At 29.5% G+C, this 13941-nt stretch overlaps 1 protein-coding gene and 1 non-coding gene across 2 annotated transcripts; one reads left to right on the forward strand and one right to left on the reverse strand.

Moving 5' to 3' along the window:
• The first annotated feature begins 635 nt into the window (after window positions 1-635).
• Window positions 636-1949, forward strand: LOC105781886 (protein LEAD-SENSITIVE 1). Its single transcript, XM_052627134.1, has 3 exons — window positions 636-711; window positions 1456-1554; window positions 1651-1949. The coding sequence occupies exons 1-3, from the start codon at window positions 636-638 to the stop codon at window positions 1947-1949; spliced, it is 474 nt and encodes a 157-aa protein (XP_052483094.1).
• A 4490-nt stretch (window positions 1950-6439) lies between these two features.
• LOC128036307 (U6 spliceosomal RNA) lies at window positions 6440-6542 on the reverse strand. Its single transcript, XR_008193105.1, has one exon. It is a non-coding gene; the product is annotated as a U6 spliceosomal RNA (small nuclear RNA).
• Window positions 6543-13941: the final 7399 nt, after the last annotated feature.

Here is a 13941-nt window from a genome sequence, read left to right on the forward strand (position 1 = left end):
TCTTGGATGTATTAGGTAAGCCTCTATGTATGTCAACACTTATTTTATTTTAGGGTCAACACGTGGTTTTTATGTATGAATTCACATGTATGATAATGTGAATCTATCACGTGTGAACTCATATATGCGAACTGTATAGGCTATCACTACTAAAATAAAAAGGATCAGGTCGGTCTTAGTTGAATAGCGAATCAGTAATAATGAACAGTATAACAGTTTTATTTATGTGATGCAATCATATAAACCTCACATTCAATACCTCATACTACCAGCTATAACTAATATTCAGTCAATGGATTCTTGGTTTTTAATTTTAAATGGATATATAAGCATCTTTTTAGCTCTCTATTCTGTAAGAGAAAGAAAGAATCCTGGGAAGAGATTAAATTTCATCTTAAAATTTAATAAATATCACTATTTCAATCATTTTCTAATCCGAACCACTATACCGGATTCATATTCGGCAATGAAATTATTCCTATATTATATTTCATTAATTTAATCATTTATCCACAATAATCCTCTGCCTTGGCACAATCTTTTCTGTCTATATATATAAATTGCAGTTTTCATGGCCAAGTTAATCAAGGTAGCTTAATCTAATTAGAGTTTATAGAAGAATTTAGAGAAGAACGATGGCAACTGGTCAAGTACTCAACCCAGGGGATCACATCTATACCGAATGCCTTGGAGGTTCCTACTATCACCATGGTAAATATACTTAATATTTAATATATTCACCTCCCAAGTTTGATTTATAGTTTTTAATTATTATTACAAAATAATTTGGACCATTTCTTGATTTGTGCATAGAAATCATGCTAATTTTTTGTGTATTGTTTCAATTATGTCGCATGTCTCTAAAGAGATTCAATTATTATTACGTTAGTTAACTTTTTATTCCTTTTAAGTATCATAATAATCTGTTATCCTTTCAATTTCTTTATGTTATTTTATCGAATTTTATTATAAGTACCTTGTTGTATAGGTTTTGTTAGGATGCATGGTTCATAAAGCACCCTTAACTTACCTCGTCAAGGACAATTGTTGAACTCTTTCGTGCATGGCTCACATGTAGACCTTATTAAGCCTACCTTTGGGTTTCATCCCATCACCACTCACCTAGAAGTTACTTTGTCCCTCAAGAGACTGATCTTGATGGGACATGTAGATCTCAGGTTAAAGAAGACCATTCACATCTATAAATATGTCATTCTGACATGAGGAAGGAATCTTCTTCCTCCTAGTCACCTCCTTCTGCCTGTCAACTACACAAAAGATTCTCTAACGTCCTCCTTATGTCTCTCTGCTCGTAACCGCGTGAACTATCACCCCAACCTCCTACCACCATTTCCCTCAACAAATCTATTTTTCATACACTAATAATTATGTAGAATCATAGTCTTATCTCGTTATTAATACTTTCGTGGATTTTGATTGCTTAATTGAGTTCAGGCATATATGTAGGCAGAGGCCTGGTGACAAACCCCAACACTGGAAAAACCCGAACCATAACAAATGCAGTCATTCATTTCCTTGGACTCGACAAAGAAGGCAAAGTTAAAAAAACTAAACCCCAATGCCAGACATGTTTTTACAAGCCCAAGGGTTCGGGAATTGTATTAACATGCCTTGATTGCTTCCATGAAGGTAACGGGCTGTATCGCTACGAATACGATGTGTCGTTATTGAGCTTTACTTTTAAAACCAGTGGGAGTTGCACTCCTTGGAGCTGTTATGATCCTAATACCGTAATTAAGAGAGCATATGATTACCTCCGTGACCAAAACTTCGGAGACTACAACTTTGTGTTTAACAACTGCGAGCACTTTGCCACCAAGTGTAAAATGGGGAAGGCCCGTTGCAATCAGGCCTTGTGGGGAACGGGACTGCCGGGTGCCCTGGTTTATAATGTTACAAGACGCCTGACCAAAGATATACTCTGGTAGAATATGTGCAATTAATAATGAGCTGATGAAAAAAGGTTCAATATACAAGGGTGAGGGAATATACATATGTAAGTATGTGTGTTTTTGTCAGTTTGATGGTATTTTGATGTCCATCAAGTGCAGAAAATGCTTCTGTTCTAGGGTTTGTAATGGCAAATAGGGTGGGTTAATTGTAATAATAAGTTGGTGTTTGCTCTCTCTCTCTCTTTCAGAGTTAACCTTGTGTTTAAAAAGTCACTTAGTAATTAGATTTGAGCATAATTTACTTATATTTACACATATATGTTGTATGTTTGAATAACTGTTTATTATTATTAGATCCCATTAAATTGTGTGTAATTGGAATATCTCGATTACTTACTCCGGTTCTTATAAAAGGGTTGAGAATTAAGTGTGAGTAAAAATTGATTAATGTGAACCAAACTATTATCTAAATTTAAAATGAATATTTTAAAAATAGAACATTCACATGTAATTTTAAAAGTAAAAATAAAAAAGTGACCCGAACAACTTTTGTAAAAGGTTGAAAACTTCAAAACTAATATTTTAGAATTTTTTAGAATCCTTTTAAATTTTATATAATTTTTTATAAATTTTAATATTTTAGACTTTTATAAACTTTTCAAATTTTTAATGAGTAACTTTTAAATATTTTTAAATTTTAAAATATTTTTAAATTTTTATTTTTGATTCTTTAAATAATATTTTGGAAAATTTTAAGAAGTTTTTATTTACTATTTTTGAACTTTTATAATTTTAAGAATTCTTGTTCTATATTTTGATTTTTATTGATCTTTATAATTTTAGTATTATATGTTTTAAAAATTATAGTTAATAGAAATTTTAAAAAAATTGAAAATATTTTGAGAGATCAATTTGTTCGAATTTAACATTCACGAAGACCCTAATCAATATTTATACCGAAGTAAAAAACAAAAAAAATTAAATCTTAAAATAATTGCCATTTTAATTAATCAAATTTTAAATATTAAAGTTATAAAAATCAAATTAAACTTTAAATCAATTAACTCAAACCGAAAATTCAATTCCAAAATAATGAATCTTGGGATAGAATTTGTCCTACAATCCTCTAATCAATTTGTGATTAATAATGATGATTCTATCAAATTTTTAAAAAATACAATGCTTTATTTAACTCTTTAATTTTTAAAAATAAAATTATTTTGATCCTTCATTATCTCTTTTAGTCCTTAAATATATGTTACTAGCAACCAAGATTCTAGAGCCAAGATGAAGAAATTGACGCAACTTCGAAAATTTGATAAGTAATTCTCAACTTTAAAACAAAACAAAAAAAAAAGTAATCCAAGGTTTAACTTAATTTATACTATTTCTTAAGTTTTTTTATTGAATTGGTGTCACCTATCAATTTGGTCACAACTCAATTCTGAAATTAAACCTTTTCATTTACCATTTGATTTAAAGCAACTTTTAGTTTTTATTTTAAATTTTAATAAGTTTAATTTGTGTTCTAAATTTTTATATATTTATGTATCTATACTATTTATTAAGCCTTTTATTGAGTTTGTGTCAACCATTAATTGGGCCTCAACTCAACTAGAGTAGTGTTTTCATCTTTTATATTTTTATATATCTCTGTTCTAAATACATAGTTTTCACACGCATATCGTGTGCGATAGAATTCTTATAATTAATAATGCCATTGATTGAGTTGGTGTCACAATTTAATCTTTTTTTCATTTTAATATCACACATATTTTTGTGTTATTATTAATTAGTTTTAAACCATACGTTTTATTATTTATTGTATGCTATTTTCAAACACACTCCTCTGCTCTAAATATATGATTTCCACATGCATATGTTTGTGATAGAATTTCTAGTTCTAATTAAATAAAATAAATAAAATAATGAATCAAAATAAAACTCTTATTTACTATTTCTCTTTAATAATTAAATATAATGCTCTTTTAAATAATATGCATGTTGAGTCCTAATTGAATATGTATCTTGATAATTAGAATAATTTAAATAACTCGATCAGATTAATTTAATATTTTGAAAAAAATAAATATTTTAGTTGAATCAAGTTTTACTCAACCCATAAAAGAAGTAGTAATTTTTTTTTTTGTATCGCCAATGTATTATTTATGTCGGTTTTACGATCCATAAAAACTAATCATTTTGTGTCTTGTAATTGCCTTTTCCGACAATGTCATCTTTAAAGGTTAGAATTTAAGTTTTCTCCCTAAAAGTATAATGCGTCTTATCAAGCGGGGTTCATGAGTTGGACCGATGCCTAATTCCAAAAAATTGTCAAGCATAGGTCCATTTTTTTACTCCGTCCAAAAAGCTCATTTTACTATTCAAACATTAATAAAATATTAAAAATATATATTTAGTTGATATTTTATATACTTTTAAATTTAAATTTAAAATTTTCAAATATCTTTTTACTATTTAAATTGAATTCAGGCCAAACTAATTCGAGATTTAAAAAATCTTTATCCAAACTCGATTCAAATTGGATCAAGCCTACGTGACCGGACAAGCTATCCGATCTTTGAATATGTCCAATATTATTATTATATTATATTAGTCACTTAATAATAGGGTTTAATAATACACTTTTTATTTTTTCAATTATTTTGTGATGTTTGAAACCCTTGGTGCAACAAAAAGACATTTAATTGACGCCAATCTTGTAAAAATAATAATAATATGAATAATTTTTGAAATAGATATTTTATTGACAATTAAAAGTGAAGGCATAAAACCATTCTCAGGAAAGAGAATAATAAGCAGCTCAGCTAAAATCCTACCTAATCTTGCAACAGAGCAGCAATCCAACACTCACCCACCCATACTAAACCAGAACTAGAACTAAAGGAAAAAAAAAAGATAGAAACTTTCATCTCATACATCCATAATCCCCGAGAAATGCATCTTTGTTGCATGTCCAAGCAATGGTGTTTCAATGAAATCCAGAAGCCCCTTATAGCAGCCTTCAGCAAATAAAACAGGGACACGAAACACCACAAGTTTTTATTTATCTATTTATCAATTTGAATTTGCTTGTAAATTAGCTAATTTGGATCTTGACTGAAGTGAAAAACCACAACAGCTAAGAGAGAACGAGAGAAGAACTCTTTGATTCCCTAAAGACAGGCAGGCAGCTCATAAATGAGCTTAATTTGCATTTTATTTAGCCGATGCGAACAGGCATACCTCACATTTAGTACCTCATTTGATTCTTTGATTTTCTTTTATTGGTGATAAGGATTCTTTTGTTTTAGCTTTATCGATTCTCAATTCTGTAAGAACCAAGAAATAAAATCCTGGGGAGAGTTTAAAATTGATCTACAAAATTAATAAATATCTCTATTTTCATTATTTCTCACCAAAATTCTTAATAACTTTGGATTCCACTACAACACATTCATATTCGGAGATGAGATCTTATTCCAATATGATCTTTCTTTTTATTTTAAGCGATTGATTCTTATAGTAATCCTCTACCTTGGAATATATATATTGCAGTTGCCATGATGAAGTAAATGGAGCTTGCTGGGAAAATTGTGTTGCTGGTTCCATGTCATCATATAACGAAACTGTTTTTCTATTTGAGTTATAGATTGGGACCTTGAATACGTTTCGTTTGTGTTCAGTTAGATTCACTTGAATGTGACATATTTGACAAAATTAGAAGCATGAGTCGACTTAGATACTAAATTTTCCAATCAACTTCCTCAAAGTGGTTTGATTAGCATAAAAGTCTATTTTTTAGGGATGGATATTAAATTTATTCAAAGATTTATCTGTTAATTTAAAAGAGTTTGTCTTGTTATTATAATAACCTATAAAAAGGTTTCGTTCTCTCTTGGTAAATCGTGATTTGAAACCCAATTAACATTTATTCCATCCAGGTAATTTAAACAAAGCATTATTGGTAGAAACAAAACCTGCATGATAAACAGGAAACTCATAAGCTTGCTTTACATTTTATTTATGTGATGCAATGATATAAACCTCACATTCAATGCCTCATACTACCGGCTATAACTAATATTCAGTCAACTGATTCATGGTTTTTAATTTTAAATGGACATATAAGCATCTTTTTAGCTCTCTATAAGGGAAAGAAAGAATCCTGGGAAGAGATTAAATTTCATCTTAAAATTTAATGAATATCACTATTTCAATTATTTTCAAATCCGAATTCCACTACAACGGATTCCTATCCGACAATGAACTTATTCTCCACAATAATCCTTTGCCTTGCCACAATCTTTCTTTCTATATATACACATTGCAGTTTTCATGGCGAAGTTAATCAAGGTAGCTTAAACTAATTAGAGTTTATAGAAGAATTTAAAGAAGAATGATGGCAACTGGCCAAGAACTCAAACCAGGTGATCACATCTATACTAAATGCTTTGGAGGTTTGTACGATCACCATGGTAAACATGCTCAACTCCCAATTTGGATTTATAGTTTTCAATTATTATAAATAATTTTATCATTTCTCGACTCGTACGTATCATCATTGTGTAAAGACCAGGCTAATCTTCTTTATATTGTTTCAATTTCATTGGATATCCCTAAAGGGACTCAATTATTGTTACGATAGTTAATTTTTCTTTTAAATATCATAATAATTCGTTACACTTTCAATTTCTTTATGTTATTTTATTTAATTTGGCTATAAGTACCTTGCCGTAGAGGCTTTGCTAGGATGCATGGCACGAAAAGCACCTCTAACTTACTTCGCCAAGGACAAATGTTGAACCCTTTTGTGCATGGCTCACATGTAGCCTCACCTAGCTTACCTTTGGACATTGTCTCATCACCACTCACCTAGAAGGTTGCTTTGTCCCTCAATGGGCCGACCTTGATGAGACATGCACTATACACATTTTAAGATCTCAGGTTAAAGAAGACCATCCACACTTATAAATATGCCTCTTTAACCTAAGGAAGGAATCTTCTTACTCTCAACTACTGATTATCTCACTACATAAATAAATTGTTGGATAATGTAATTTCAAATTTCTAAATTATGTTTTTTAAAGAGCTTAAAACCATGGTTAGAAATATAAATCACAACCAATTTTAATAAATTGAAATCAAAATGTATCCAAATAAGATACTTACAAATGATGAGATTTAAACTCAAAATAGTTTGAGAGAGAATCTACTCATAACAAATAGGCGTGATGTGACTCAAATTTGGACACTTAAAATCTCGATTCTCAACTTTTGCGAATGCCATTAGAAACTTCATTGGAAAAATAAAACAAAAATAAACAAAGGTTATGCTTGTTAATTCACTTACATATGTGGTTTTTTTTCAAAGGTACTTAGTTATTATATAAGATTGTGGATATATATGAATAAAGATAGTGTTAGAGAGTTTAAAAAGAAATAAAAGAGAGTATTATAGATTGTTTCGACTTGTATATAGTAGTCATTAAAATTTTTGTTAGAGGACCCAAACCCTGTTATCTTCATCTAAAAATTACTTTTCTTGTTTTTATTCTAACGCTTTATGGTGATATTAAAATTTATATTTATATATGTATCAAACATAGAAAAACAAAATTATACTAACACAATCTATGAATATTGAGCCACATTTGTGCCAAAAAAACATTTTTTTTTCTCAAATTCAGAATAAAAAATGGCAACAACAATATGCAAATGCACCATGTAAGAGACTGGCGATTCATGCCAATCTTCTACATATATAAAATTAGCATCTGCTGCAACTCCAACACCATGTGCAGATCACATTCAGCCACCTATATATGCAGTCTAGACGAGCCACTGATTCTTTAATTTATGCATACTCTTGATAACTTTTAAAAGCATATTACAAAAAAAAAAAAAAAGTAAAAATGTGGAATAAATTTGAATTTTAACTCGAATAATAATTCATACAGTTTTTTTCAATCTTAATATTTGTAATATTTAATTCTAAAAAGAATAATACCATATTTAGAAGAGCTTTTATTTAGTCACTTTAGGTTTTTTTTTTTTTTTAACAATGTATTCCAACAAGAAAAAACTGGCCATAAAAGCAAGCATACAAACAACAGAATTTACAAAAATAGTCAATAAATTCTGATCCCTGCTAATCCCCACCTTAGCCAATTTATCAGTTTGATCAATATTGGTATATGTGTAATTTTTAGTATTTTTAAAATTTTCAAAATTTTTCGGTGATATCATGTTACAATATAACATAGTAACTTTTACAATATCAAACACCTTTAAATGTTGTTAAGAGTGTGGCTTTTGATTGGTAGTATTAATAATGGACTAATTTGATATTAATTTAATCACGTTTTCATTATCGTAAATAATGTTGGCTAGATCATGGCACATTACAACATCAACAAAATAAGGTGAGCATATATCTATACATACATATCCATCATATTTAGACATTATTAGCAATTCTAAACATATCAATTCATGTTATTTTACATAACCTATCACAATAACATATTCAATCAACAATCCATAAGATTGTACCAAGTATACATGATTCCTTTCAATCACATTTTCTATCATCAACTTATAAAGATGTAACATTTACATATAAATCATTTCAATGATATATCAAATGGTTACCAAGTCCATTTCATCATATTTTCATGTTTTTAATTTCATTCATGTTGTTTCTCCCAATGGAATTTTAGTAAAACAAACTCAAATACATGAGTAAACTACACCACACCACACCAAGTTGCTCGTCCGAGCTGAATTTATATCAGGTTACCTGTCCAGGCTAAACTTTTACCACAACACATTAAGTTACTTGTCCAAGCTAAACATGTGTCATATAATACCCAAGGATCCGCAATAAATGTTGGATCTCGTTAAAGCTTGTAATAATCTCCATACAAGTGCACATAAGATCTTATTAGCATGTCAATTGTATCCTAACCTTTTACTAATTAAGTTCATATGGGCATCAATTTCACATATTTCAATATCATCACAGTAATTGATCACATATACATATCACACCCTGTAAAAGGGCACATCTTTAATTTTTGTTATCATGTAATCATGCGTATTTTCACATTTGTACCCTATATTATTACATAATAGCCATTCATCACATAATATTTCAATTCAATCCATTACAAGCCATATATGCCAATTTCACTAAAATTTCAACTATATTCAAACATATACATATTGAATTAAACACAAGATTACACATATAACACAAAAGTGAGATAGTAAGTTCCAAATGAACCTACCTATTCAAAATATGAGATGAGTGGATTCTTCAGGGACTAATCCGTAATTTTAACTTTTCCCCTATTAGCTCCAAGTGGCAAAGAAAAGAGAAAAACAAGTGATTAAAGGTTGAAGAGAGGTAAGTATCTTGAATTTTCTTGCTACCTAAGGACTAAAATGTAAATCTTATGAAATTTGTGATAAATTAGTAAAATAAAATGTAAATTAATTTTATATGTACAACAAAATATTATGATAGAAAGATTAATTGAAGTGTGATATAATGGTGAATTGAACATAAAGTGATGTTAAAGTGAAATTATAGTAAATATTGAATTTTCATGATGCTAAGGACTAAATTGTAAATTTTGTGAGATTTATAATTGAAACAAGAGAAGCGAAGTGCATAAAATTTTGATATGTGACGTTAGAAGGATATTATAATAATTATTGAAATTTTATAATGTTAAAAACTAGATTGCAAGATACTTAGAAATTACTACAAATATTAAAAGCGTTAGAAAGAATTATTTAAGTGAAGTGTTACATGGAAGAGAATTGGTTTAAAGTGATTATGTAGTGAAAAATAATTTTTTGGCAATAGGGACTAAATTGAAATAGCTAAGTACAAAATAAAATATTATGATAAAGAGCTTAAATGAAGTATTAAGTTTTAGTGAAATAATTACAAAGTGATATTTAAGTGAATTTCTAGTGATACTTGAATTTCATATTAAAAGGACAAAATTGTTAAATATACAAAAGTGACTAAGTGTATTTAAATTTTGAAATAAAATATTCAATTGTAATGATATATAGAATATAAGTGAATACTAAGTGAGAGGATGGTGATTAATGAAAATATATATTTGGTAGGGACTAAATTGAAAAGATTATAAAGTAAGTGAAGTGAAGTTTATGAAAAAAGACTAGATAGTAAAGTGACCAAAATTTTATATGAGTAATAAAGTATTTATGGGGAACCTTATTGAAGTGCTTGTGATAGTGAATTTAATTATAAGTGGTATTTTAATGAATATTGATTTTTATGAAAATAAAAACTAAATTGTAAGAGTGTAAAGTTTTATATGTCATTAAATGATAAGTGATAGCGATGAAAATGACAATATAAATGCCCAAGTAGACAAGATATAAACATGTTGGATATAGATGACATGCCATTAGGAAATTATCATGCACACAAATGACAGTGACACTTCGGTGCAAATGATAGTGGCTCTTTGGAGCATTTCAATGATTTTGCACTTTGGTGCATTACAGTGTTATTTCCACATATCTTTCTTGTTCAATTGAGTTAACTATGGGCTATCGACTCATAAGAAAGATAACTGGTAAGTGATTAAAGAATTTTAAGAAAAAGATATATGTGATTAATGAAATAAGTGTTAAAGAAAATAGGTGGTAAGTGAATTCTGACAACAATCTATGTTAAAGAGTGAAGCAATAATATAGTAAATTAAAGTATTAGTAAATTTGGTAAATATATTGAATAATCTCTTGATTTAAATGATATGTTCATATAATTATATTAGTAATATTGTTATTATTAATTAAATTAAAGAAATGGTAAGATTTAAATTCATGGGTACTTATTAAGCTTTCATGAGCTTATCGTGTTATATTTTCAACGCATAAGTGAAAGATCGAATTGAAGTTTTCGCACGAAGTTGTGACCTTGACACATTTCATCACATCATCAAAGCTTGGGAGGAATAGGGGTATGAAATAAATTTTATGGTATAGAGTATGACTTATACATAGGTGAACTGATGAAGTGATAAAGAAAGTGTCTAGCTATTTAATAGTTGAGCTTGATGTATTTAAAAACACAATTCATGTCTCGACGTCCAATTCTTCATGTCGCGACGAGAATCAAACAGTGAGTAATGTCACAACCTAGAACCCTCGAAGTCGCAACTTCAACCCAAAAGTTTTTAAAACTTTACAACTTAATCTTTATTCGACTTTAGGTTATTAAAAGAGCTTTTGTAAGCCTGTATAAAGCTCGGATAAGATTGTGAATCATGTTGAGTGTGTAATAATCTTAACTGCATAAAGGAAATGTTAAATTGAATGGTAATTGTTTGTAGTTGCTCCAGCAACAAACATGACATCCTGGAGCTCGGACCTGACAATTAGGTTAGGTATGGGGTGTTACAACATCTTTGCCTTATGCATCATTAACTTGACAATGATCGGTTTCAAACACAACTTTAAAACCATTTTCAAGCAACTGGCCAACACTTAACATATCATTAATTAGCTTTGTACTTGAGGGGCATCTAATTGTCACAGTGTCATTGCTTTTAACAACAATATAGTTTCCTTTACCAATTTGTACTTTGAAAATTATCGAAGTATCTAGCTCCCTAAAGAGATCACGATCAAATGTCATATAGTTTGTGCAACCACTATCAATAAGTCACAAGTCACTTGTCACTAGACCTACTAGTTGCAAAACAAGTTGGTACATAGACTTGCTCCTCCACTATCAACAAGTTGCTACTATTGTCACTTGACAAATTTTTAGCGTTTTTTAGTGAGGAAATAGTTGCTTCAAATCTTTTAGGAATTGTTACAAGAATTTTTTTGAAACAACCTAGAATCGAGAAATTCAGAGCCAAGTAATCTTACTCTGTTGGCAATGCTGAGTAATTTGTCAGAATACTCTTTAAATGTCTTGGAGTCTTTCATCTTCTGAAGTTCAAATTCTTTGATAAGTTGAGAATGTGCATTCACTTGATCCTTTCATCTCCTTCACATTCTTCATTAATGAAATTCCATACTTTAAATGTTGATTTCTTTGTCATAATTCTGACAAATATTTCTAGTGAGACTACAATAAATAACATTTCTTGTTTTCTTCTCCTTGTGATTCTTTAACTACATCATGGTTGGATTTGCATGCAATGGAGGAATTTTGTAGTCCTCCTCAACAGTTTCTCAGAAATCATTTACCTCCAAATGAGCCTCCATCTTTGTTGCCCAAACATGACAGCCTTCTCCATTGAAAATAGATGGTGCAAGTGTAGCGAATGGGGTTTCTAAATCCATAGAAGAAATTTTTTTTCAATGATAAGTCCCTTAAGAAGATGGCTTTAATACCAAATTGTTGGAGTTTTTTAGAAAACATGCTGTAAAAAAACAATAAAAACAAAAATAAAGTAGAAATAATTTTGATGAGAAGTGTATGTTTGATTAAACTGAAAAACTAATGCTTCTATAGGAAAAAAAATTTAAAAATCAATGACTAAAAATAAGCCGTTAAACTCTAAAAATAGCTAAATTATTTTGAATGCAGTAACTAGGTCAAATCTTCAACAAAATCCATGGGAGTGAAGGGTGTTGAAGAATCTTCTGCACCACCACATCATCTTCTTCCTTCAGCAAATCTGATTGTGAATTCAAGCATTTCACAATATTTCAAGCAATCTCATGAGCTTTGTCAATGGTGGAGGCCTGACCTCAACTTGAAATCCAAGGTTTATAAGTAAAAATAGTTTGTGTGCTTTTTTTTATTGGTTTTCATAATTAAAGGATTTTTTTTTTCCTTTGTTGATAATGGACACGAATAAAAGGGTGAAAAATAACTGTCACAGAGACAAAGGTATAGTTTTGTAACAAAATATACCAATGTGATGCACATGTAATTGTGTAAATAAGGTGACAAGGAAAGAATTCATTCTCTCTATCCGTGTATCTTCTTATTATTTTCTTTTATGTGAATTTTTTGTGTTGTAACACACTAAAAACAACACAAGGAAATGGATCCTAAACTGTATCGAGCTGTAATAAAAGGTTACGTAGCTTCTATGAGGGACTTGGCAAGCTCAGACTCGAGATTTGTTCTTCTCCAAGTGACACCACAGGGAGACAACATCGTTCATGTTGCAGCCAAACATGACGTGAAGCAAATTGCAGATGCGTTGGTTCAATTTCCGCAGAGCAATTTCTGCATCAAAAGAACTCAAAAGGCAACACTCCACTGCACATTGCAGCAAGGACGGGGAGTTCAGAAATATGTCAAGTCCTTATAAACCATATGAGTGGTGGCAAAATCGAAGCGGGAGAAAAACTGATAAGGGTTGTGAATAAGAACCATGATACTGCACTTCATGATGCAGTAAGAAATGGTCATGAGGAGATAGTGAATTTGTTGATTAGAAGGGATCCGGAGTTAGCTCTTCTAACAAATAATGTGGGGGAGTCCCCACTCTTTAGCGCTGCGGATAAGCGACATGACCGAATATAATTAAAAAAATATAATTTATTAATAATATTATTAATCGGTGAAACTTAGGTTATATCTTTAATAAAATGTACAATTGTAATTCTTTTTATTAAAAAATATTTTTAATTAATAAAATATGAATATATAACATATTTTTACATCTTAACTAAAATTTATTGAGTTTTTAAGAATAGAATTAATTTTATTGAAATTTAAAACAAGTGATTATTATAAAAGAAAAAAAGCAATTTAGTAGAGTTGTAATAAAAAGTAAAATAAAAGGTAACAAAAAAAATTTACAATTAAATCGAAATATAGAGAGAACATGGAAGTTTTCCAAAGGAATTGAATGATTGTATGGGATGTTTGCTCAAGCCTGAATTGTTGGATTTTAGACATCTCCTATTTTAGGACTAAGTAAGAATTGCTGAGTCTAAACAAACATTAACAAAATCACATGAAATTGACTATTTCAACTTTGATCCACAAAACAAAATTAAAAGG

The sequence above is a fragment of the Gossypium raimondii genome, chromosome 13 (assembly GCF_025698545.1).
Source record: "Gossypium raimondii isolate GPD5lz chromosome 13, ASM2569854v1, whole genome shotgun sequence".
Lineage (NCBI taxonomy): Eukaryota > Viridiplantae > Streptophyta > Magnoliopsida > Malvales > Malvaceae > Gossypium > Gossypium raimondii.

Excerpts from the sequence above, each read along its gene's own strand:
- LOC105781886 (XM_052627134.1), top strand. The coding sequence starts at position 636 with ATGGCAACTGGTCAAGTACTCAACCCAGGGGATCACATCTATACCGAA. Across the intron at positions 712-1,455 it reads AGGTTCCTACTATCACCATG|GCATATATGTAGGCAGAGGC; the intron begins GTAAATATACTT and ends AATTGAGTTCAG. Across the intron at positions 1,555-1,650 it reads CCTTGGACTCGACAAAGAAG|GTAACGGGCTGTATCGCTAC; the intron begins GCAAAGTTAAAA and ends GCTTCCATGAAG.